The sequence below is a fragment of the Myxine glutinosa genome, chromosome 4 (genome assembly GCF_964187855.1).
Source record: "Myxine glutinosa chromosome 4, kmMyxGlut1.1, whole genome shotgun sequence".
NCBI lineage: Eukaryota > Metazoa > Chordata > Myxini > Myxiniformes > Myxinidae > Myxine > Myxine glutinosa.
The window spans coordinates 15,383,943-15,411,362 of NC_136264.1; the positions used below are offsets into that span (position 1 = coordinate 15,383,943).

General features: G+C 43.6%; 1 protein-coding gene across 1 annotated transcript in view; it reads right to left on the bottom strand.

Annotated features, from left to right (window-relative positions):
* LOC137424461 (putative helicase MOV-10) overlaps positions 1-23,478 on the bottom strand; it is an 82,588-nt gene extending 59,110 nt beyond the window's left edge. Inside the window, exons 1-7 of the mRNA XM_068111935.2 lie at positions 23,240-23,478; positions 11,601-11,691; positions 8,839-8,993; positions 8,392-8,624; positions 4,508-4,754; positions 4,302-4,427; positions 3,136-3,292 (exon numbers count right to left, since the gene is read on the bottom strand). Coding sequence (XP_067968036.2) covers positions 3,136-3,292; positions 4,302-4,427; positions 4,508-4,754; positions 8,392-8,624; positions 8,839-8,993; positions 11,601-11,691; positions 23,240-23,385 — 1,155 coding nt within the window. The 5' untranslated portion in view covers positions 23,386-23,478. The remainder of the gene's footprint in view (positions 1-3,135; positions 3,293-4,301; positions 4,428-4,507; positions 4,755-8,391; positions 8,625-8,838; positions 8,994-11,600; positions 11,692-23,239) is intronic.
* Positions 23,479-27,420: the final 3,942 nt, after the last annotated feature.

Genomic DNA, 27,420 nt, shown 5'->3' on the forward strand with positions numbered 1-27,420 from the left:
ATATCTATATATATACTATATCTACTTCAGCTTGGATTACTAAATATAAATCACCTAAAGTACTTGTAAACAATAAGATGCATTTAATTTGAATAGATTAACTATTAAATAGTAGTAAGAGAACGTACTGTATATCAAATATATATTCTTTGGATAGATATGAAATGCCACGTATTGAGTGAACTTGATATTGAAGTAGGTTTTAAACCTACACTCCAGGTCGCTTTCTGTGTCTCACGTCTGGCCAACAGTCCTGTGTTATCTCAAGGTCAGGCCTTGAAGCCACAGTTTTCCACTCGCTGGGTGTGTAGACCTTTGTTCCACAAAAGTTGTCATCAATCATTTAACATGTTTATAGTTAAAATCCCTGAGAACCCTTCTCTTAGACATTTTGTTATTATCTGAATAGCCAGCTAAAGTCTTCTGATTGGCTGAAGTCCTCCGAATACTAGACTTAAAGGTGCCAGCCGCCGATTCATCCCACCAAGCCTACATTCCCCTTTTCCAGAGACCTCCCCCCTCACCTGCATAGCCAAGAATGTATATAAATGCATGTATTGAAGTTTTCGGCGAGAGAATGTCAGAATTTTATGTTGAATATTTTGAGTACTCACTGGGAAAATCTCCCATGCTCATGTGATGAATGATTTGAGCTCACGGAACCCGAAGAACAAATTATTTTCTCTACACTTTATGTTGATCTAATTTATTTCTTCCACAGGAGGAAGTGGCATGCAATAATTGATTAATTGCGTAATTAAAATACATAATCATTTTTTTAATCAATTGGCCAATATCACACCTAAACCACCACCATTTCATCCAAACGTAATTTTTTGAAAATGAATCAATTCATTGAATATTAAATAATGAATCAATAAATAAAAAATACCCTTTATCGACAAATCACTTGGTCACTATCCTGTCCAAATATCAGCTTCCTCGCTCAAAAGGTGCCCAAAATATTGGCCAGATGAGAAAGAAAATAAATAATTAATTTTAAAAAATCGATAATAATTAAGTAACGAGCCGAAACCCGTGGAACATCCACGGAAGGGAGGATGTGGTGTATGGATAGAGTGTACCATTATGGATGGCATAGGGGAGCGCTCATGGGATCTTCTTCCGTTAAGCTCCAATTTTTTCTCTTTAAGTTAAGTCCAATCAGTCCTCTCTGCTCGAAGTGCTCAGGCCATGCCTTCCCGCTCTCATACTTTTATTTCCGTTCGGTGTAGAAAGAGATTGACATATCGTTCGTCTGTTTTCAGCTCGTTATCTGTAAGCTTCCTTACGTCTCGCCACCTGTTACACCTCTCTGAGTTACGAGGATTTATGCAATGCACCCCGAGTATCGCAACGTCACTCCATTTAACTTCATTAAAATGACGATAAAGACGTTTCCTTATATATCCTAATTTAAAATGTTCAAGGGAATAAAAAGACCATTTGGTTCACACCACCCATGTTCACACCACTCGACTGTCCAATCAGCGGACGGCTCGCATCGCCTTCGCCCAGCAGACGCCAATACGATGGCGTCGTAAGATGGCGTCGTATCGGCCGTTAATCGGATGCTTTTGGGCCCCAAAGTCGACTAATTCAGATTTTTCGAGTGTGGCTGTAAGTGTGTGGCTCTCTTCTGTAAGAAGTTTCTGTAAGAAGTAAGAAGAAGAAGTTTTGTAAGAAGTCTTCTTCTTCTGTAAGAAGTTCTGTAAGAAGTTCTGTAGTTCTGTAAGAAGTTCTGTAAGAAGTAAGAAGTCTTCTTCTGTAAGAAGTTTTGTTTGATAAACAAAGAGCGCGGTTCGTAGATGGTAAATCCATTAGTGCCGTGGGCATCGGGTCACTGGGTGCGGCGTAAAAGGGATAACAAAGTCGAGTCCTTACGGTATTATTATATAGATTCATCAAATCCAAAAAAATAAAAATAACGTTTTTGCCAAAGCAATTGTTCATATGGTGCACAAATTTGAGCTTCCTAGCTCAAAGGATGGCAAATATATCGACCGGACAAACAAGGAAGAAAACTAGAACGTCACTCGGTAGAGAGCACACCTCCACCAGGCTGAACAGTTTACATTTTGTCTCCCACTGATAGGCCGGATCTGGATTCGGACCTGAACCAAAATCTAATCGCCTTGTTCTTGTCACCTAACCAACTCGTCCACCAAGTTTAGTCATAACTCGTCCATAACTTTTTAAAATACCATGTTATAAACCGCTTTTCACCCGATCTCTCAATGGTGAAGAATCACTTAAAACTTAAATAATTCTTGTAGCCGAATACATATTCAGATCTTCACCAAAATCAAATCTATTTGTCCTTGTCAGACACCCAACCGGTCCACCAAGTTTCGTCCAAATCCGTCCACAACTTTCTTGAGATATCCTGCTATGTATCGTTTTTGGCCCTATCTCCCAATGGTGATGAATCACTTAAAAAATTAAATAATTATCATATCCGAATCCATAATCAGATCTTCACCAAAATCAAATCTATTTGTCCTTGTCAGACACCCAACCGGTTCACCAAGTTTCGTCCGAATCCGTCCACAGCTTTTTGAGATATCTTGTTCACAAACAAACGGACAGACAAACGGACAGACAAACACACAGGGGTGAAAAGATAACCTCCATCCACCTTTGGTGGTGGAGGTAACAAGAAAACAAACGGAGTGAAAACAAACCGAGTACACCCTTTCGGAGCGCAACATCGCCGGGCGGTGAAGGCCTTCAGTGCCCGGCGATGACGTCGTGCAGCGCCTGGAGATGAATAGCGAGGCTGGAGTACAATAATGGAGGTGTGTGGAAAGCATGGATTTTTGTAGTTGAACCAGGAGAGGGTTACAGGTAGAAAAGACAAATACTGGAGGAGATGGAGAGGGTTGGATGGCTGAGCGAGCAGAGTAAGGCTGGAAAATATCAGATACTAAATACAGAGGCCGCTAACATTTCTGCAATGTGAGAGCAGCAAGCCTTGTCCTTCAGCATCATCACAGAGGATTCTAATAATGAGAGCTTAAGATTCCAAAGATTCAAAGCAATCCATCTCTTTGCTTGTACCTGCTCATCTATTGGTAGTATCACTTTGTATTTGAATAAAAATACATCATATCTCATACCTGTGGAATCCCTCACCTCCATCTTTAGTAGTCCACGTTCAGCCTTAGTCATGGATACATCCTCACGGGAATACTGAAGGATATCTTCCTTCATCTGTGCCTCCTCTAGGTGCAGAAGCAACTCGAACTTTGACCAGTAGTTTCTAAAGGTCAACGGAGCAGCCAACTCGCCTCTAGGAAACATAGAGAGAAGCAGCAGTTGGTTGTAACCGCTGATATTTAGAGGGGAAGGGATTGCGGGAAGTTTGGGGTGGCTGGGCCTATTCATTGGTAGAATTTTAATATTATGGGAGATGAAGAACCCAACCATGAAGTGCGGACTGGAATCGCATGGAGACCAGACGAGGTTAGGGCAGGCAGATCAACAGATTCATGTAGGTCATTAGTGAGTCAGCTGGGTCTTCTGTGCAACCCAATATGGGATTAGCAACATGAATTAATTTCTGCCTATTATTTGAACTATGATAGAGAGTTGTTTTTCCATACATACTGTTTATGTTACAACAAGGAAATTATCAACAAAAAAGGAAGCAAGCACAGCAGAGCAGAAAAGCAAGTTCAATGAAATTAGACAAATTATATCGATGAAATAAACATTGTCTGACTGGAATTCAGTTTACTGGTTAAATCAATAAATTTGCTCCCTTGTGTTGGCTGCTGGGGTTCAGCGTGATGGATGGGCGGAGAGACAGACAGAACGGTTTACGATATCCGGGGTTTTTTTTCTTTTCTTTTCTTTTCAAAAAGAGTGGGGATAATAATCTACTCCAGAATCTCCATCACATTTGTATTTCCGAGCAATACTAATTTTGAAAGTTGCGCATTTGAGGCAGTTACGGACCAGGAAGGGTCGCAACGAGGGAGTTTGTGGTCAGGCTTAATCTCGACACATAGGCCAAAATTTGGTCATGTTAACAAACTAAAGGCCAACAGACAATTAATTATTTACATCAATTGGTGCAAACAGATAGGAAAGCCAGCACAATTCACTTCTTGTAAAGATACTTTGAGAGGTGACACCTCAGGATGACCATGAACCTTCCTTGGTGGATGTTATATCACAAATCGCTAAGTAAGAAGCTGCCGTGTAGTTATCACCACTGTACTTGTACAAACGCTACACGTTCATTGGCAAACATGGTACCAAGCTTGTAGAACAACACACCACTCAAGTTTGCTTACCGGATTTCAGAGGAAGCACGTGTCATAAACTGATAACGCGTCCTGCTCATCTCCGCAAATTCGATCACATGTGGTGGGCAGAAATAATTGCCCAAAGGAATGGACCTCTCCAGCTGAGATTCCCCGCTGCACAACATCACCAAAATGGCTTTAGTATTGAGCAAACCACGTGTAGTAATTATGCATTTACTCGAAATCATACTCACGGGCAGAGCCTTTGTCCAAACAGAAGCTCTTCTTGCACATGTGGTTGCACCACTTGGCGTACGCGCGGGTGGTAAGGGGTAGTCGGCGCCAGAAACTTTGACAATTCGGACTGGGTGAACGCAGACAAAAAGCGAAGGATGTAAAATGGAGTCTCGCTGTCCGCACCGATCAGCTCGAGTGCAAGGGTCAATGGGAAGTATCCGCTGTAGTGGGTCAGACAACAGACCTTAATCAAGTACGTGGCACCTGAGGAAGACAGGAAATGTGAAAAAATAATTAAAAACGGAAAATGAAAAGGGGGGAAAGTCAAAAGGTGTGAAAAGGAAAGCAGGTATCATTACAACTACTTTGGGGTTTTATAAAATGTGATAAACAGTCAAACATGCATTAAAGTTTATGGATCCATTTATTTATTATGTACACATAATATGTATGTTCTATACATGCCGCTCACCCCCTCCCCTTACTCTTACCTCCTATCACTCCTCACCCATACCTTCTCAGGAAAAAAAAAAGCACAGGATTTAAAATATTAATTTTAACACATTACCCTCCAGACCCCCAATCTCCATTGCCCCCATGCATTCGTAACTAATCAAAAGTTTTTTTTTTTTTTGTACACACAGTCGAGGTTCGTGGAAGAGTTAGTATCAGTACACTGACCGGATTATAACACAACAAGACAAGAGGAACAGCAGAGAGAGGAGGAAACACCAACAGCAGAGTTGAAGGCCGAGATAGAGAGATGGACAAACAATGTGGGTGTGGGGAGGAATGGGGAGGGCAGAAGCAGATGCATGGGATGGACAAGATGGATACAGAAGGAAACTTTCAGGAAGGAAAACTGGAAATTTGGAATGAAGAGGGACTGGGGTGGGGTCAACGAGGGTAGAAAAGATCATGGTTTTGGATTGGGGACGATCTGAGATTGTGGTGAACAGCTGTCTTGAAACCCCAGAGGGAAGAATGGGATTGAAGAGGGTGTGGAAGGCAGTTCCACAGGGGGAAAAAAAGAATAATGAATGAGTGAAGGTGAGCAGTGATCCTGGATTTAGGTAGTTGCACCAGAAGGGGGTTGATGGTGGACCGTGTGAGCCCAAAATAAACCTAGAGGGGACAAAACATGGAAAAAGCAGAGGGTGCAAGACCAGAAAGGGGGCGGAAGACAACTGAGAGATCACCGACCTGTCTGTGATGGCAAAGTGATAGACTCAGCTTCATCGCGGGAGATTCAAATAATCCTGTAGGCCTTTGTTTCTGCGGCTTCAAGCTGAGCATGATCTGAGGCAGGGGAGCCAGCTCAGTGGGGAGAACAGTGTTCCATCAAGCTGTGGATGAGGGCCTGTTTGGTGGATAGGAGCTCAGGTGTGCCAAGGAAGGACTTCGTATGATGGAGGGTGCCCAGTTGGTGGCTGGCTTTGCAGGCAATCTTTGAAATGTGGTTTGTCCAAGAAAGATCATGGCTGATAGTGAGAGCCAGGAGTTTGAAGGACTGAACTTCCTCAAGAGGATTGTTGCGAAGGTAGATTTGAGGAGGGCAGCATTGCCAGACGGTTTCAGAGAGAGAGAGAGAGAGAGAGAGAGACAGACAGACAGACAGACAGAGAGAGAGAGAGATTTGTCAGGATTTAAAAAACATATTCCAAGTATTTCACCATGTTGTGATTTTGTCATGCTTTGGTGAGGATGCTGCCTGCCTGTCAGAAGGATGAGGGATGTCACAGCTGAGGGGGTGGAGTCATCATGAAATAGATAGAGGATTTTCCAGAGTCAGATCGATCATTGATCAAGATCAGGAACAAGACTGGGCCCAGGACACTGCCTTGGGGTTTCATAACCAGTGCCAAAAAGAAAGAAACAGCATGAGCACAAAACATTCCAAAGATTAAATCTCAACCTGTGTTTATTAAATTTTTATTTTTAACCATTCAATCCCAATAAAATCTGCTCACTTGTTCTGTATAAGCATAAAGTCATCGTATGAAGGGCGTTAATAGGAATTTTGCTGTGTTATGGATAAACAGATTTAACATTTCCAAATCAAGCTAAACCGGTTTGTTCTCGACGGTAAAATAAGTCACTGTACGCCATGTGAAATAATTTCCGAGAAGTCATAATCAAATCGAGATGCCAATGACGTCACAAGTGGCCATACTGTTAGTATGAGTATGGCCACCATACTGTTAGTATGAGTATGGCCACTTGTGACGTCATCGGCATCTTGCTTTGATTATGACTTCTCAGAAATTATTTCACATGGCGCACTTTGAAGGTGAAGTCGTCATGTATTGAAACAGAAGAACTAAATACTGCATTGGGGTCATCAGAAGGAATCCGAATAAGTAAAGAGCAAAGATGGAGTCATCAGGCGGAACCTGGATAGGATTTGGGTTTCAGCCGCTACTTCTTTACACTCAAACCCATCCAGGCACAGCCAAGTGAACCTTCCAGAAAAATCTCTGCAATAATTCACTTCGCCTTGGACAGATAGATAAAGAAACATAAAAAGAAAGAACAAGCAAGAATTAGAATGAACTAGCAACAGTACCCGCCCTACGGGCGGGGCTTCAATTGGGAAGCCCAAATGAAAAGGTAAAATATCAGAAATTGCCTTTAAAACGATCATTCATTCATTCATTCATTCATTCATATAAACATCCATTGAATCATATCACACACAAATCATCAAAATCTAAACAGTACATGGCTAAACAGTACATGGACGATCACGTACCACGTACGTGTCGCGTCTCGCTTGCTCTCATGTTGTCCCGATAATGATCCTTCCGCAGGTTCACCGACAGAAATCTTGTTACGACTTTTACTTCCTCTGGACAGTCACATTCGCTCATCTTTTCGGTGCACCGGCACGAGCCGAGAACGGCCCATGCAGGGGCTGATCCGAGGATCTCATCAAACCGTCCGATCGGTAGTAGCGACGGGCGGTGTGTACAAAGGGCAGGGACTTAATCAACGCGAGCTGATGACTCGCGCTTACTGGGAATTACTCGTTCGTGGGACACTGTCTCAAGCCCCAGTCCCCATCACGGACGGGGCCAGCGATTTACACGAGCCTGACGGCGAAGGGCAAGGTACACGCTGGCCCGTCCAGTGTAGCGCAGGTGCCGCCCTGGACATCGAAGGGCATTAAACGTTCATTAAACATTAAACGTTCATTAAAGGATTACGAAACGAAAAACATGACGAAATTACGTTCACACCGTCACATCAAACACTACCGTGAACACATACATCGTCACATCATCGTCACAATGAGAACATCGTCACAATGAACGTTATGTGAACGCGAATGTTATGCGGGAGTCCAAACCTGAGAATGCTGGAGACCAAAGCTGAAATTGGGAAAACGAAATAGCCTATTTTACTCCCAGGGGTACCAGGATTACCCACCCGAAATATCTTTGCGATCGGTTCAGCAGTTTTTACGATACCTTCGAACAGACAGACGGACATTTGGTGAATTATAGTAAGATAAGGAGAAATGTGAAAACAGTATAAAGAAATGAGAAAGGAACAAAGATCCCTAACTCCCAGCCCTGGCCCATTCCCTCAACTCCAGCCCAAATTCCTATTCCTAGCACTAACTCCTAGCCCTAACTCCTATATGTACCGGGAAGTGGATTTCAGTTCTATACAGGTAATCGACTACAAGGAGGAGCTGATGATGCCATTGCCCACAAGCATGAAATCTCAGGCTTTTGTAATCATCGTGCTTTTTTAATAGCAACCAAAACTCCATTGCAGCTTATAGGCGAAATACTGTACATACATTACACGAGAGGGTGAAGAGCTTGCAGGTACAACGTGAAAGATACTATAGACCACGTGGTTACAACAGCATCAGCAGACATGTACTTCTCACCAGGCTGGATGTCAAAAGGTGTTTCTGGTGAAGCATCGCTTTTGATTTTAAATACGTGCAGTAGGTTGCCTGCTTCTACACGCCGAAGTTGCACAGGACTCAGACCCTGGTTCCGCACAGAGAGGTTGGCCGTGCACTCCTGTCCTAGTGAGACGGCCATCTGAATACGGCCATTCTTTTCTTCTGGTTTTGAGATGACGGTGACGTCGAGCTTGTTATCAACGAGCCACTCTCTGCCAATCACCACGTGCAGAGCAATGAACTCGAGCTCAATGTCAATGTAAACAAAATTCAATAATATCCTACTACGACTACAACACACACACACACACACACACACACACACACACACACACACACACACACACACACACACACACACACACACACACACACACACACACACACACACACACCGATGAGGTCAAAGCCCCCCAAACCCCACACCTGTGGTCTCGGAGAAGGCGGTAGATCTCCTTCCAGCGTTCAGCAAAGTTCATGCCCGTTCTAAACTTCACATCAGTTGGTTCAGGTCTAGTGCTCGGTCCTTCAGATGGTCCATCAGCGGATGTATCAAAATGGATGCCCATACGATGCATAATCTGTTTGAGGGTTAAGAAAAATGAGCGTGTCAATGTTTTTTCATAAAATCAAAATTCAAATTAAACTCAAAGTAAAATGGTCACTTAAAGGAACACGGCAAATGATGTTACCGATCACTGCAAACCCATTCACGTCACGTCTGCACCAAAGAGACAGAAGTATTGAAAATGCGGAGATTATAAATAGAATGGTCATTCACAATGGAAATGAGAACGAAGTTGAGGTCAGTGACAGGACGTCGCAAAATCGTTGCATATTCAATGTGTCCCCCAATGCTGATGGCATATACAGAGTTTCATTAAAGAATGTGCTGGTAATTGCATTTTTTGGTATTTGACCTTTTGACCTTGCCTCAGAGGGCAGGGCCAAACACGATACAGCTCTCGCACATCCGTGCCATGTGGTGATCAGAACTACCAAGTGTGGTGAATTTCTGCACAACCGAGTAGGAGGTGATAGCGCGACGGTCGGACGGATGGACACACAGACGGAGCCGATTACAATATCTGTCGACCTGTTGTTTTTTCAAAAAGCGTGAGATAATGAAATGGTTCCCACGGAGACATGTGGTCTTTGTTACATTTTTACTGTTGAATAAACAAGGAATAAGTGCAGTTATTTTTCCACCTTATTTTTCAACATGCGTCATTGTTCATCAATGGTTACAGAAGAATATTCAAATCAGATCAAGAGATGTACATTATTTCTGCCCCTGGGGTCACCTTGGACCCCAAACAAGAAGATGACCAAGTTGTGTGCTTGGTGTAACGAATACCTGCAAGCATCTTCTGTTTCAACCATGAATTGTCACGATACATATATAATTATTACTGGAAAATAAGGAAAAATATACATTTCCTTGTAAAGAATCCTTCAATATACAGAAAAGAAATGTTTTTTTGCTCCAAAAATATACAAATAGTGAACTTGAATGCATTAAAAACCATAACATTGGATCAGGTACGATCCAATTACCAACAAAAATATAATGAAACCTTTGCAGTCAGGTGATTCATCAATGGGCGTGATGTCCTTCGGATGGACGTTAAACTGGGCGATCAGTCTGCCGGCATTAGTTGCTGGACGGTAAAGATCCCACGGTGTCCTTCGCGAACAGTAGGTGATATAGCACAGGCACCGGGAACAAATTCCAAATTCCTGCTCTAACCTATAGGTGGCACTACAGCAGTGGCACAGCCGTGCCCCCTCGGCAATGATGCAAACCAGCAGCCATGGCACAGCACAGGAAATGAAATGAAATATAACTTGATGCGATTCCACCAGGAAAGTGCAGAGGTCACGTACTTACTTTGTCAGTGCTTCACAGGCAGGGCCTTGCATCACAATGTGCATTAAGCTGGCACTATCTTGTCTGCTGGCATAGTTGGTGGATGTTAAAGATTCTGCAGCGTGTTTTGCAAAGAGTAGGCAAGCAATTGCCAGCACCCTGAACAAATTTCTGTCAACTTTATTTAGATGTCAATCCTAGCCAGAAATTTAATGACATTACCTTTGGATGTTTTACCTTCGGATGACGGGAATAGGTTTCATTCCATGGTGCCAACCAGACTCGGAGGTGTCCAACCAGACTCTGAGTCTGGGAGGTCGGCGGTTCAAACCCGGCCGAATCATACCAAAGACTGTAAGATCGGTACATGCTGCTTCCTTACCCGATGTTCAGCATTTAAGAGGATAGAGCATGGACAAATGACGTTGGAAAGGCAATGGCAAACCACCCAGTATAACCTTTGCCAATAAATTGTTTTTTTGAGCACCAACACCCTGACATGGTTGCCCTTCGTATCTGTAGAAGGCCATTCACGTGTAAGACGCAAACCATCTGGTAATTTTGTTTACAGTGCAAAGCTGCTGCCAAGACAGCAACCACACTAAGATAGCAAGCTGTGTAACCTCATGTTGAGTAACTTCTGGGAAGGCCTCACCACTTCCTATCTGAAGTCCAGCCAGGAATTTGTAATTCGTTGTTGCCGACGATACCTCTAATGTTCGCGAAGAGCACCGTGGAATCTTTAATGCCGGCAGATGGAGGCAGCCAGTTTAACGTCCATCTGAGGGATGCCACACACATTGATGAATCACCCTGCCTGTGAAGCACCGAAAAGACAGTTTATAGCCGGGTCGAGATTCACATCCAGGATACACCGTTCGTGCTGTTAAACCCTGCGGTATCCTGGTCCTTTGCTCGGGCAAAAGACCAAATCTTTCCTTTCTGTTAACAGCGGCATGGTCAAGGAAACAGGAATGTGTGAGAGGCCACGAGGTCAATTCACCTTCCGAGGCACTGTGCACATTCCTGGTCCCCCTCCCTCAATCTCCTACTCTTGCAGCTGAGCAGACAGAAGCCCTGTTTTCCCCTCAGGACACTTGCTGTCCAGTATGAGGACCAAGATGGAAGTTAAATCCTTCATCCTTTTTGTAAATTTGTAAAATGGCCAGTACAAAAGATGGACTGAAGACACTTCCATGTACTATCACATTGTAAACAATATAATGTTCATTCCATCTCTACCCTCCTACTCTCTCCCACCCCAATGCAGTAAATGTATATCACTAGTATTTACATGACAACACGCTATCATTGTTACCTTCACATCTCCTGATGGATGGACCTGGATCATGTGAGCATTTCTCAAAGCGAAGAGTACAACGGAGAAGTTTGGAAGTGGAGAATCATAGCTGGAGAGAAAGAAAAGTATATATATATATTGTTACACATAGTACAACAACAACAACAACATGCATTTTAAGGTCATTTTCCCTGCTAGAGCGGGGGTTAGCCTTGCGGTCCCATGACAATCTTCTCCATTTTGCCCTATTTTCTGCATCTCTCCTTGTTAACCCCCTTGCCCGCATTTCTTCTTCCACCATCTTTAGCCAAGTCTTTCTCGGTCTTCCCCGTCCTCTGCTTCCTTCTACATTCATTTCCATCACTCTTCTCAACCAGTCACTTTCATCCTTCCTCAACACATGACCAAACCATCTCAACCTGTTCCTCATCACAGCATCAATCACAGGCTCTATTCCCATCATCTTTCGCAATTCATCATTTGTCTTCCTCTCCCTCAACGATACTCCGCACATCCGTCGAACCATTATTGTTACACATAGTACATGGTCAATATTGGGTATTCTTTATTGTTGTCCATGTAAAAACATGGAAATGTTCCTTTCACTAGCCATACGCACTGGGTGGTGGTGAGTAAACAACTTCATGTTTTGGGGGGGTTTTTTGATGGGATAATAATCAATGAGTCAGCTGTGTGGTCATGCGTAAACATGACATCCATTGTGTGTCGGTTGGTAGAATGTACCAATTTGTAAAGGGCCAGAAAACAAAGCTTTTGCTGTATACATAACAGGAGCGGATCCGGGGGTGTCAGGGGGGTTCACTGGGTGCACATCGATTTCTGCATATTGCAGGCCAGCTACCACTTTGGACAAAAACGCCAACAAGAAGGCAAACGAACCACATGCTACAGAATCAAGTCGTACACAACCTTCAGAGTCCCAGCTATCATCTTTTCTGGCTCTGGAAATTTTAGTTGATACAGAGGTGCACAGTGGTCAGTTAGAGTGGAAAGGCAAGTCAGCAACAGAGGTCCCAAGCACAGCCGCAAAAACCCTCAAACAGCCAGAAGATCATTCTTCCCCAACATCCACTGCCTGATACGTCTCTTCTGCACGATGCCCGTAACATCATGCGAGTGCGAGTGGTCCGAGATATCTGCAGACGACAACGTGTGAAGATCAGATGAATGGAGTGCTGCTAACGCACATTCACTATGGTATGGATACCAATGTCATGGTTGATGACTTTGCAAGGCGAAATCCACGAAGAATGGAGCTTCTGGACAGTCTTTAGTAGAGCTAGTTGACTACAAGAGCTAACAATGTACAAATAGTAAACAGTCACTTCACTCAGTAGGCCGGGTGGCACAAGCTTACGTTCATCACGATTCAGGACAATATCTGGCTTTTAGATAAATATTGTCAAGTGAAGAAAATAGAAGATGAATACATTGACTTGAATAAGGCTTGGTGGTAGATTTTGTGATCTGTGACTATTTTAACCTCAAGTGAACCCACCCTAAAAATTTCTGGATCCACCCCTGCATAATACAATATATATATATAACTGTAAGAAATAGTAGAAACTCCAAAGTACGAGCAGGGCGTCTCATTTGTATTGAATAAATAATCGTTAGATTAAATAAGACGCGGACGTAGCTTCAGGACGTCGATCTTTAATTAAAGATCGACGTCCTGAAGCTACGTCCGCGTCTTATTTAATCTAACGATTATATATATATATATATATATATATATATATATATATATATATATATATATATATATATATATATATATATATGTATATATATATATATATATATATATGTATATATATATATATATATATATATATATATATGTATATATATATATATATATATATATGTATATATATATATATATATATATATATATATATATATATATATATATATATATATATATATATATATATATACAGGGCGGCATGTAGAATCATACTGACGTAATCATGACTTTAAACAAAAAAAAATACCGAATTTTGGGGAGCAAACCCCACCTCATAGACTCCCTTACACCTCGATTTTTCTAATGCCGTGAACAAACCTTGTTACATCATGCATAATGAAGGTTGTGATTTATTTTATTTTTTTTGTATACTGAATCGAGGCTCGCGAAAGAGCTGACATTTACTTCACAAACAAATCAACCAGACAAACAAAATATATAAAAAGAGGGAGCGGAAGACAAGAGAAGGGAAAGCACACAAACACTTGAGGGCACACAACATTTAAGAGCAGGGAGATGTGTGGGAGGGAGAGGGCTTGGGGGGAGGAGGCGTGGGAAGGGGGGGGGGGGGTGGGAGAGAGAAGTATAAAACACAAGGACACCAATGACTTCCAGGACAGAAGTTGGTATTTCAAAAAAGTGGATTGGGGTGAAATTAGCAGCGGTTGAAAAGATCAAGGTTTTGGATGGGGGAAGATAAGAGATGGTGGTGAACAGCTGTTTTAAAGACCTGGAGGGTGGAGTGGGATTGAAGAGAGTGAGGGAGTTTGTTCCAGAGGTGGGAGAAAAGAGGAATGAAGGAGTGAAGGTGAGCAGAGAGTCTTGATTTTGGCAGTTTAACCATAAGAGGGTTGCAGGCAGATATTGTGCGACCTGTAGGGATATTTGGGGGATGGAGCCCAGAGAGAGCTGGAGGAGCAAGGCCAGAGAGGAGTCGGTAGAAGACAGAAAGACCACCAACCTGCCTGCGGTGAGTAAGTGAAAGGCCCTCGGAGGTAGCTTCATCACGGGAGATTCCAATGATTCTGAAAGCTTTGGTTTCAACAGCGTGAAGACGAGCTTGGTGTGAGGCAGGAGCACCAGCCCAGAGGGGAGAGCAGTATTCCATTGAGCTGCGGATGAAAGCCTTGTGTGTGGTGAGGAGCTCAGGTGTGCCAAGGAAGGACTTCGCACGACGGAGGATGCCCAGTCGGCGACTGGCTTTGGAGGCCAGATTTGAAATGTGGTTTTCCCAGGAAAGATCATGGTAGATAGTGAGACCCAAAAGCTTGAGTGACCAAGTTTAATAAAAAAAAAATTCGTGTGTAGTTTCAGAGAAGAGAGCAAATACCTATTTTTGGGGGTGTCACACCCCCCCACACACCACCTTAAACCCTGATTATTTTTTTTATATTGTGAACAGACGTTGATGCATCACGGGCGGTGATGGTTGTGATTAAGTTTCATCAAAAGTGTGTGTGTATTTTCAAGAGAAGAAAGTAATACCTACTTTGGGGGGGAACTGTCTGTGAACAGGATATCTCAAAAAGTTGTGGATGGATTCGGACGAAACTTGGTGGACCGGTTGGGTGTCTGACAAGGACAAAATGATTCGATTTTAGTGAAGATCCGAATCTGGACACGAGAATTGCTTAATTTTCTTAAGTGATTCTTCATACCGTGGGAGTTGTTGTATGCAGATGATCTGGTGTTGATTGCGGAAAGTATGGATGGACTGAAGGAGAAGATGAACAAGTGGAAGGAATGTATGGAGACAAAAGGTCTGAAGGTGAATATCAGAAAAACGAAGGTGATGGGAAGTGGTAAAGCATGTAGTGAGGTGGAAAGAACTGGGAAGTGGCCGTGTGCTGTGTGCAGGAAGGGTGTCGGAGTGAATTCCATTCAATGTACAATGTGCGCTGAGTGGGTTCATCAAAAATGTAGTGGTCTGAGAGGGTCATTAACCACTGTGGCAGCTACATTCAAGTGTAAGGTGTGCACAGAGGGAGCTGCAGATGGAGGAAATGTTGAGTTTGATCTTGGAGACGGCGTGAAGCTGGAAGATGTGGAAACATTTTGCTACCTAGGAGATATGCTGAATGGAGAAGGTGGATCAGACTCGGCGATGGTTGCTAGAGTGTGATGTGCATGGAAGAAGTTTCGGGAACTGAGTGGCGTGCTGACGAGGAGGGGAGTGTCGTTGAAGCTGAAGGGAAAGGTGTATGCTGCATGTGTGAGAAGTGTTATGATTTATGGGAGCGAGACATGGGTAATGAACGTAGAGCAGCAACGAAGGATGGAAATGCGAATGGTTCGGTGGATGTGCGGAGTTTCATTGAGAGAGGGGAGACAAATGATGAATTGCGGAAGATGATGGGAATAGAGCCTGTGATGGATGCTGTGAAGAGGAACAGGTTGAGATGGTTTGGTCATGTATTGAGGAAGGATGAAAGTGACTGGTTGAGAAGAGTGATGGAAGTTAATGTAGAAGGAAGTAGAGGACGGGGAAGACCGAGAAAGACTTGGCTAAAGATGGTGGAAGAAGAAATGCGGGCAAGGGGGTTAACAAGGGGAGATGCAGAAAATAGGGCAAAATGGAGAAGATTGTCATGGGGCCCGCCAGGCTAACCCCCGCTCTAGGAGGGAAAATGGCCTAAAAATGCCTGTTGTTGTTGTTGTTGTATTCTTCACCATTGAGTGATAGACCAAAAACCGATATATAACATGATATTTCAAAAACTTATGGATGAGTTATGATTAAACTTGGTGGACGAGTTGGTTCGGTGACAAGAACAAGCCGATTAGATTTTGGTTCAGGTCCAAATCCAGATCCGGCCTATCAGTGGGATGCAAAACATAAACTGTTCAGCCTGGTGGAGGTGTGCGCTCTACTGAGTGCCGTTCTAGTTGTAAATGCATTGTCCATTACAGTAACCACATTTCTTCCTATTGTACAGACTGTGTGGTATCCTTTTTCATGCAGAGGAGAACCGTAATGACTAATGAGGTCTCCAATGATTGCAGTTTGTGGAACAGAAGATTGGGTGTAATTAAGTCACAAGGGGAAGACAGGATAAAATCATTTATGAGAAATCATCTGTTATCTAACGAATTAGGCCATTGCAAGCACGCTGAGCGTGTACACTTTTTAAAGTCTGTTTGTACCTACAACTGAAGCCAAGTCTCCATGAAAGCTCCTGAGCCTAAGGTGGACAAGATGAACAATGTCTTACATCAACCGAATGATGATAAGACCGTTTTCCACCATGAAAAAGGAGGTGTGGGGTTCATTCAGCGATACGGCGTTAGGCCCCAATTTGAGGATAATGTACAATCTGTTACTCCGACAGTAAACATACTATTTATCAACATTTACTAAATTTAGCACCAATCTAATTGGGGCTTATTGTTGAGGAGACTGGAGGTGTTGGGGGTGGGAGGGTAATGCAAGGGGAGGGGATTTGTTCACAACAAGCCATGATTGGAGAGACTATGGGGTAGGGGGAGCAGAAACCCCAGTGGTGCAGTGATTGCCTACGGGTGAACGATCGGTGAGGAAGGAGAACTGTGGCAAAAAAAACAATTCTGCATGCTCGAAGGTGCGCTATTGGCCCGTGTCTTTGGTAGCCGAGACATTATGCAAACACCAGCAGCCTGCTTCCTCTTCATCGTACCTACTCTCCTCCCTGGAAAGGGGGCAGTCTGGAGCCCCTTCACCAATGTTATTTCTGTCTCACTCATCTGGTTCAATGTGAATCATCATTTGTGGAAGCCCATAGTCAGGGCGTATTTTTTTGTGTACATGGTTGAGTCTCTTGGAAGAGCAAGAGCAGATTGGAGGGGAACAAAATGGAAAGGGGAGTAGAAGTGGGAGTGAGATCAAGGGGAATGGGGAGAAAGACATATGGGGTGAACAAGCTGCACATAAGATGAAACACAGGAAGAAGAGGGAAGGCGGGGGTGAAACAGAAAAGGAACAAACCAACCGACAACTAACAATGAAAAAGAGGTGAGTGATGGGGGGAAAAAAATAATCAAAATAACCTGGAAAAACAGAATTGCTTGGGAACGGGGTCATTTGGGGTGGAAGAGTTCACGATCATGGGTGGAGGATGACCAGAGGTAGTAGCGAACAGCTATCTCGAAGCCCTGGAAGGAAGAATAGGACTGAACAGACTGGGGAAGTTGGTTCCACGTGTGTGAGAAAGGAAGAACAAATGAGTGGAAGTGAGCAATGAGCCTGGATGTTGGGAGTTGAACAAGAGGAAGGTTAAGTTAGGATGAAAGACATTGCACGACAACAGATGCACAGTTTTGGGGGCTGGCTTTGGAGGCCATCTTCAAAATATGCCCAAGAAATATCATAGTTAATGGTGAGGCCCAAAGGTTTGAGTGACTTAACCTTGTTTATCAAGTCATCATGCATAGTTGTGTTAATTAATCGTGTCATTTTGTATCAAGATTCTGTATCGTGTCGTTTTCTTTATTAAATTATTTATTTCTCAAAGCTTGGTGTACATTTGAGTTCACGCCATTTTGCCATCCTGATGGTTTGAGTTTGATCGATTATGTTTGGAGGACTAAATTCATAACAAATCTGCATTTGATAGCATATGTTTAGACACGCACAGGATTAATGGCCTTGGGTCAATCGTCCTTGAACTGTAGCTTCAGTGAGGTCAGTTCCTGCTCAACAGCGTGTTGGCCATACACGTGACATTATAAACAAGAAAAAGACGTAAAATGTCATAGCCCCCACCATGGTTTTAGTAATTTTGCTGTACAGAGTTAAAGGCTGTCATTCAGCCATCTTTGGTCGGATGACAAAACAAAATCGTCCGCATATGTAAACTCCCAATTATTGCCTTTGTGCCAGGTTTGAAGAAAATCGGTCTATGCATATCTGAGAAATGGATGGGGACACGTTTAAGTAACAAAATGGCCACCAGTCAGCCATCTTGGATATGATCTCAAACAAAAATGCCGTGCATATGTAACCCGTCATTCATTATCTGTGTGCCAAATTTGAATAAGATCAGTAAATGCATGTCCAATAAATGGTTGAGGACGTGGTCAATATCAAGGTTTTTTTTACAACCAAAATGGCCGCTAGTCTACCAGTCGGCCATCTTTGATCAATCACAAAATGAAGTGAATCGCACGTATATGTCATCATGCACTGTTTGTGCATGGTGCCCGGCTTTGAGGCAAGTTTGAACAAAGTCGGACCGTGCAGTTCAATAAATGGACGGACACATTTAAGTAACAAAATGGCCGCCAGTCGGCCATATTGGATCTGATCTTTAAAGAAAAGAAAAACGACGTGCATATGTAACCCGTCATTCATTTATCTGTGTGCCAAGATTAAACAAGATCGGCAACTGCATTACTGATAAATGGTTGAGGACGTGGTCCATAATTGGGTTTTTTTACAACCAGAATGGCCGCCAGTCTACTAGTCAGCCATCTTTGATCGAATCGCGTAACAAAATGATGTGCATATCTATACCGTCATGTATGTCTTTGTGCCATGTATGAACAAAATCGATCCATACATCTCCGAAATATGGTTGTGTGGATGCACAGGTGAGACCAAACCCGAACCCCCCGTTTGGACCAAGTCCAACAGGGGCTACTAATTAGTGAGGACACGGGTGTGTTTATCAACACCCCCGTGTATGTGTGGGCTAGCAGCCCAGCTTAGAGATATCCACTCTCGCCTCTGATTTGTCTCGGTGTGGGTTTGAATCCCGGCTCAACTATAAACTGGCATACTTGTGTATCACAAGCAGGACAGTTGATCAATGTGTATGCTGTCCCTCGGATGGACATTGAACTGTCCTGTCTTCTAGAATTAGTTAGTGGACAACTGGACATGAAAGATCCTAGTTGTCCTTAATGAGGAGTTGGTGAGTTTCATATGAATGACCTTCTTCTGATAGGAAAGGCAACCAATTTTAAATAGTTACTGGAATACAAGACCCGTCGCTTCGCTGACGGAAATACCAATCTTTTCTGTAATGGCTAATCTGTGAGGGAATTTAAAAAAGGATTCCTGGGAGATCCTGCTCTCCGTGCAGGGATAACCAATGTCACGTGTTGGCATTTGCAGTTTTAACACACGTGTCCATGTACCCATTAAAAAATTTTAAATTTAAAAATTATTATCATTTTTTTGGTTTGTTTGGCTCACAAACACTCCCGGGAGTTACCCAAATCCACCGTAGTTGGATTTATTGAAATCCATTCTCAAGTTATAACACGACAAACAAACAGACAGACAGAGACACGTCTCCTTTTATGATATAGATTATAGAAGATGGATGCATTGAGAAATTTAAAAAGCTGGCTTGTCTTAGACTCACTCGGCCAACATTTTGAACTCTTCGAGCTTCAATATTTCCATACAACATCCTTTTTGACATGAATGTCTGCATCGTCGTCCATTTTGCGAACACAAAGAATCATCCCACTCGGTTCTACCTACTCGGCTATAGTTAGCAATTGACATATTTGTTTCTCTACAAACTCGAGGCTCATGGAAGAGCAAGTTGACAGAAGGAAGCAACTGAAAGTAGGGCAGTGGGCAACTACTGGGCTAACTAGAACAGCATACCTCCGCCAGGCTAAACCGTTTATGTTTTGTATCCCACTGATAGGCCGGATCTGCATCCGCAACTGAACTAAAATCAAATCAGCTTGTCCTTCTCACCCACACAACTCATCCACCAAGTTTCATCCGAATCTGTCCGCAACATTTTTAAATATCGTGCTATATATAGTTTTTGGCCGTATTTCTCAATGTTGACAGATTATATTTTAAATTCTCATATCTGGATTTTTGGATCTTCCCCAAAACCGTATCAATTTCTTCTCGTCACACAAACCCAACCTGTCCAGCAAGTTTCATCCAAATCCGTCCATAACCATGAGATATTGTATATCGTTTTTAGCCCCATCTCTTGATGGTGAAGAATTTATTTTTTTGTAATGAAAAATTCTTGCTACCTCGGAGACGGTGGATCAGACTCGGCAACGGTTGCGAGAGTGAGATGTGCATGGAAGAAGTTTCGGGAACTGAGTGGCGTGCTGATGAGGAGGGGAGCGTCGTTGAAGCTGAAGGGAAAGGTGTATGCTGCATGTGTGAGAAGTGTTATGATTTATGGGAGCGAGACATGGGTAATGAACGTAGAGCAGCAACGAAGGCTGGAAAGGGTGGAAATGCGAATGGATCGGTGGATGTGTGGAGTATCGTTGAGAGAGAGGAAGACAAATGATGAATTGCGAAAGATGATGGGAATAGAGCCTGTGATTGATGCTGTGAAGAGGAACAGGTTGAGATGGTTTGGTCATGTGTTGAGGAAGGATGAAAGTGACTGGTTGAGAAGAGTGATGGAAATGAATGTAGAAGGAAGTAGAAGACGGGGAAGACCGGGAAAGACTTGGCTAAAGATGGTGGAAGAAGAAATGCGGGCAAGGGGGTTAACAAGGGGAGATGCAGAAAATAGGGCAAAATGGAGAAGATTGTCATGGAGACAGCAAGGCTAACCCCCGCTCTCGCAGGGAAAATGGCCTTAAAATGCATGTTGTTGTTGGTGTTGTGTAATGAAAAATTATTGTATCCGGATCCGGATCTTCACCAAAATCGTATCAATTCGTCGTCACACACAACCTGTCCATCAGGTTTCACCTGAATCCGTCCATATCTTTGAGATATTGTGCTATCCTGTATAATCGCTTTTGGTCTCATCTATAAATGGTGAAGAATTTTTTTTTATTGTTCTTAAAATCTCGTATCCATATTCAGATCTTCACCAAAATCGTATCAATTCGTCCTTGTCACACACCCAACCTGTCCATCAGGTTTTGTCCGAGCCCGTCCATAACTTTTTGAGATATCCTGCTCACAGTTAAACAAACAGACACAGACAACCGGAGGTGAAAACACAACCTCTGCCCACATTAGGTGCAGACGCAATAGGCAAGGAAATTACCAAACAGGGAAAGGGGAGAAAAAGGAAGGAAGGAAACACAGTAACCAGCTGCGAAGTTAGAGGGTTGGGTTAGGAAGGGTTAATGATGGTAATAAATGTTCTGGGTAAGGATGATGGTGGCATATGATGGAAATGCACCTCCTGCTTGAAAGCCTGGAAGGAAGAGCGGAATACAGTGAGGGCATTAGGAACAAACGGGCCTGTTCCTGGAGAGAAAGCACAACATTCATGATTATCCATGCAGGAATGTCGTCAATCCAGTATCTCCAGTATCTCGTGGTGTCGAGTGTGGGCATAACCAGGTAGTTTCAAGTTTGTTCTTATTGACGGAATTCACCAGTCGCTCGAGCCGCTCGCCTGCGTCATCCCAAATCCCACCTCTGAATCCAAAACTACACAAGTCTCATAGTAACCGACTACAAGTACTAACTGACCATAACACCAAAAATAACCAACTGTGTTGTTGTTGTTGTTGTTGTTTAACCCCGGACAGTTCTCTCGAACAAGCCCGCGGCGCAAGAACATCTGATCAATCTTACAGGAGCGACCCGGAGATCCCCCACATTCAGGATGGTGGACCCCCACCTTCAGGAAGTCAGGGCCATGACTTAGTGAAAGAGAGAAAGAGGGAGGGGGGGGGGAGGAGGGAGTGGGAGAGAAGATTGGGAGAGAAGATTGGGAGAGAAGATTGGGAGAGAAGATTGGGAGAGAAGATTGGGAGAGAAGAGTGGGAGAGAAGATTGGGAGAGAAGAGTGGGAGAGAAGAGTGGGAGAGAAGAGTGGGAGAGAAGAGTGGGAGAGAAGATTGGGAGAGAAGAGTGGGAGAGAAGATTGGGAGAGAAGATTGGGAGAGAAGAGTGGGAGAGAAGAGTGGGAGAGAGAGGGAGGATAAAGTGGTAGGGAGAGGGAGGATAAAGTGGGAGAGAGTGGGAGACAGAGACAAGAAGGAAAGGGTTGGTCCATGGGGACCGATCGGCACTCTTATCGTGACTACGCTGCCCTGACGAATCCAGGAAGCCAGAATAATGGGGAGAGTTTGACCCCCGACTTCCGTTGCGGGCCACAACTACCACGAAGAGGGGTCCCCGATAGTTGTTCAACTGTTGTTGTTGGTGGTGTTGTTGTTGTTGTTGTTGTTGTTGCTGTTGCTGTTGCTTCGTATGCAGCCTGTGGGTGCTGGTGGCATAATTTCCGGAAGAGGAGCTGTGCCGCTGATGCAGTGCCCCTGCTTCCAGTAAGCTGGTACTCATTTTTCCGAGCTTGGAAGGATGACGGTCCAGGTCCTACTTGGTGTTAATTCAACGGCACGACAGAACGCTGAGCCAACCATTATGTATCTTCTTCTTCTTCAATCTTCTTCAATATATATAAAAGAAAGTTTTGGTTTGTTTGTTTGTTTGTTTGTCTGCACGCGCTAATCTCCTGAACGGTGAAAGATAGGAGGAAACCTCTGAAACAAAAAATGTCGGGACGGGCCCCGGGAAGGTTATGGGCCAGGTGACTAGGCCGGACGAGGCCCACCTCGGCCGGGCTGGGCCCATTCCGCAATAAATCTTCTTCTTTCAAAATTGTCTTGAAGTACAACTTATGTACTCAATAGGAATATCTGATTGCAACACGTGCTTTGAAAATTCTCTCTCGCGGGGCCCGACTGAAGAACAAGGAATCATTGAGCACTAACTCATACTGGGCTCGCGTCAGACATATCATATGCACAGAAGATTTAATTCATTCAAAAAGAACCCGGGCAACGCCGGGTGCATTCAGGTAGTATGCAATAAAGTCTACCTGTACCTCCTGTACCACCTGTACGTACAACTCCAACCAAAGTAGCCTCAGGTTCCTATAAAAACTCATTGCTAACTCAGCAGGTATGTGCGTGCAGGTATACTCTCGGGTACGGTACTCACTTGTAGCGAAATTGCTCGTTGTAAATGTCACGCAGGTAAAACCTGTTCGCCAAGGGCTGAGGCAGGCGACCCTGCGAGTGCGCGAAGTGGAAGTACTGCGTCCCGATTTGTAGCGCGTCCCCGAAATCGTGTGGTTGATGAGCCATCGCTACCTCCACCGCAACCTCGACTCGTCCGACCTCACGGTTATAGCGACGATCGATCGCATTCACCACCCATTCCTGTTACTGACGTCACCAACAAGCAACAACACCCGTGAATGCTCAGAAATGACGTCATCACGCACAAGTTTCGGTTCCGTTTACTAGTGACCGTCAATAATTCATATGAATGACGATAATAATAATAAATAACATTATTATTATTTTTGCATTCGGATTATTTCCCATTGGTGACAATTTATGACCGTGTGTAAATGTGTAAATGCACGTTCATCTTACGTACGATCCGAAATACGTCACTTCGTTCGTACGTAAACACAAGTTACATAAAGAAAACATGAAACTCCCTTTAAGGTCTCGTTTTATTAACCTTTAAACAAAAATAATGTAATTTGTGTCACCTGAAGGAAACTGTGTTTTAACAAGTTAATGAATGAATGAAGTCGAGCTTTTCATCGACTTGTTTCGACACTTTAATGAATCGTGTGACTTGTTGTCGTCATGACTACTAGGGGGCGGAGTCAGGGGGCAGGGTGACGATTGTCGCCTGACTACAATGGGAGGCGGAGCCAAGGGGCGGGGTGATGCCGGACTACAAGGGGAGGCGGAGCAAGGTGGCGGGGTGATTCCCGACTACTAGGGGAGGCGGAGCCAGGGGGCGGGGTGATGCCGGACTACTAGGGGAGGCGGAGCCAGGGGCGGGGTGATGCCGGACTACGAGGGGAGGCGGAGTCAGGAGGCGGGAGACGCTTGTCTTGACTACTAGGGGAGGCGGAGTCAGGAGGCGGGAGACGCTTGTCTTGACGACTAGGGGAGGCGAGGCCAGGGGACGGAGTGATGCCGGACAACTAGGGGAGGCGGAGCCAGGGGCGGGGTGATGCAGGACTACTCGGGGAGGCGGAGCCAGGGGACGGGGTGCTGCCGGACTACTAGGGGAGGCGGAGCCAGGGGCGGGGTGATGCCGGACTACTAGGGGACGCGGAGCCAGGGTACGGGGTGACGCTTGTCGTCCTGACTACTAGGGGAGGCGGAGCCAGGGGACGGGGTGATGCCGGACTACTAGGGGACGCGGAGCCAGGGGACGGGGTGACGCTTGTCGTCCTGACTACTAGGGGAGGCGGAGCCAGGGGACGGGGTGAGACAAAATGCGGAAGTGAATACGGATGGACAGGGGAGTGAGCCCGATGTTTGTACAGATCTTCCTGGTGACTCGACAGCTGCCTGGACCGTGAACCCTCTTGATGATGCACAAAACAACCATCATCATTACTCATTCATCAAGCGTCTTTGGGAGTGAGCCCGATGTTTGTACAGATCTTCCTGGTGACTCGACAGCTGCCTGGACCGTGAACCCTCTTGATGATGCACAAAACAACCATCATCATTACTCATTCATCAAGCGTCTTTGGGCTTCCTGAAAAGCGCTATATAAAATAAATGCATTATTATTATTATTATTAATCGACTTGTTCATGCGATGTGTCTGATCTCAATTTCTTTGCACCTCATGTCATTCATAAATCAAAAGGATTTACATTATTACTTGAGAAAATCGAAGATTTTTCAAGTATATTGGTCGGTCTTTTGCGTTATTCTGTCTGTCTGTCTGTATGTCAGTCGCCTACAGGTCACAATTTTCAACCGATCTTCACCAAACTTCACCAAATGGTGGAGTTGGTCATAAGCAGGAAGCTGATTGTTTTGGGGTCAAAAGGTCAATAGGTCAACATTGGCCAAAGGTCACCATCTTTGTCCAGTTTATAAAATCCTCAATTTTCATCTGATTGACTTGAAATTTGAAGAGGATTTGCATATCAGGTCACTGAATTCAACCACCAAGTATTTTTGAGGTCAACATAGGCCCAAAGATCAACATAGGCCGAATTTCTAAAATCCTCAATTTTCAACTGATTGACTTGAAACTTTAAGAGGATTGGCATATCTGGACACTGAATTCAACCACCAAGTATTTTTGAGGTCAACATAGGCCAAAAGGTCAACATTTCTAAAATCCTCAATTTTAATTTGATTGACTTGATATTTAAGAGGATTTGCATACCAGGTCACTGAATTAAACCACCAATTACTTTTGAGGTCATCATATGCCAACAACTTATTTTAAGGACTTTGCAGGTATCGTGCTAAGCATGACATATTTCTTGTTTTTTTTCATTTATTAGCCCGTCCCCTGCACCCAGGAGCCGGGGTTTTGGAATCACGTGTGTGTGTGTGTGTGTGTGTGTGTGTGTGTGTGTGTGTGTGTGTGTGTGTGTGTGTGTGTGTGTGTGTGTGTGTGTGTGTGTGTGTGAGTCAGCCCAAAACATATCAATTGAATCCATTTTAAATTCAGACTGCAACACAACAAAATGTGAAAAAGTCAAGGGGTGTGTATACTTCCTGAAGGTACTGTATCCTAATCTATTTGGTGAAAACATTAGGATACCTTTACCATTCAAAAGGGATGTCTCCACACATTGATCATTGAAATTATCCAACTGCAATTGAGAAGTTAACTGAGCAGTGTGTGTGTGTGTGTGTGTGTGTGTGTGTGTGTGTGTGTGTGTGTGTGTGTGTGTGTGTGTGTGTGTGGTGTAACCGTTTACCATTTGAGTTTTGTCATCACATTTTCAACAAAGCTTTATTATGAGAATATGGAGAAGGCAAATTAATAATTTTGCCAAAAGGTCAAAGGTCAGCATCACATAAAATTGTCAATTTTCATCCAATTGACCTGAAATTTTAAAGAATTTGCATATTGGGTTACTGAATTGGTTCACCAATCAAAAGCTATATAATCCGATTGTTTGTTTTTTTTAGATCAAAAGGTCAAAGATCAAGGTTGCGTAAAATCACAAATTTTCATTCATTTGACCTGAAATTTAAAGAATTTGCATATTGGGTCACAAAATTGATTCACCAATCAAAAGCTAGAAGCCGATTATTTTTTTAGAGGTAAAGCTCAAAGGTCAAGGTTGCATAAAGTCATCAATTTTAATTTTTTTTAATTTTTATATAAACTGCTTTCGTTATTTTTAGCATACGGAAGAATAAGTATATGTCTGAATATAAACGGACGTGTACGGGCTTTACATTTTCAGATGCTTTCTAGTTACCCTCGCCAGAGGAGAGGGTATTGCATTTGAGTTTACTAGTGAGGTACCCGTGCTACGCAATGGTGGGAGGGCAGAAGCAAACAGGCAATGCAGAAACGGCAAATGCTAAAGCATGAAACTAATAAATTCCACATTCCTGTAGCACCTTCAGTCGCACATCAGACATGGACAGCACGTTCGTGAAGGACTTCCATGAAAAACGTACCCGTTCGCAAACAAACGGGTACGTTTGTTCCATACCCAGTCAATGGTGAATCTGCATATGGTGATCCATATGCAGATAAAGCAAAAATTCACGTTCAGAAAGTAGAAACCATCACGGCATTCCGTCATTCAATTGAACTCGGTATCTCTTTTTTCATTCCAATCACAAATCAATCACAAAATAAACTTTTAACAATATTGTTAATGTTTCCTTCATTGTAAAAACTACCTAGTCAACAGTTAAAAGGATTTTGAGCCGATAGGTGTTACGGCCTTGGCAAGATCGATGGAGACAGCGATCTGTTGGCTTATACACCGCCCAAATAGCTATGTGGATTTCTCTCATGTAGAGATTAAACTCACATCGTTTGAACTTTGCCCGAGGTCATTATTTACTTTTAATGATGTTTATATATGAATCAAAAAGAAGATAATTGGTTTTGGGTCGTCCTTTCCGCATATCTCATGGGATTGTGAGTTGGAGAGATGATCGTGATGGCGGGGAGGGGGATGGCATTCTCTCAAGCGGGGATTCAACCCATGTCCTTATAAAAGGTCTTTGTCCGAGGTCACCGAATCCGATCGGTGCAACTGTGCAGCGTTCGGTGCAGCCGTTTGTGCGGCACCTCGGAAAATAACGTTATGCGGGAGTCCAAACCTGAAAATTCTGGAGGCCAAAGCTGAAATTGGAAAAACAATATAC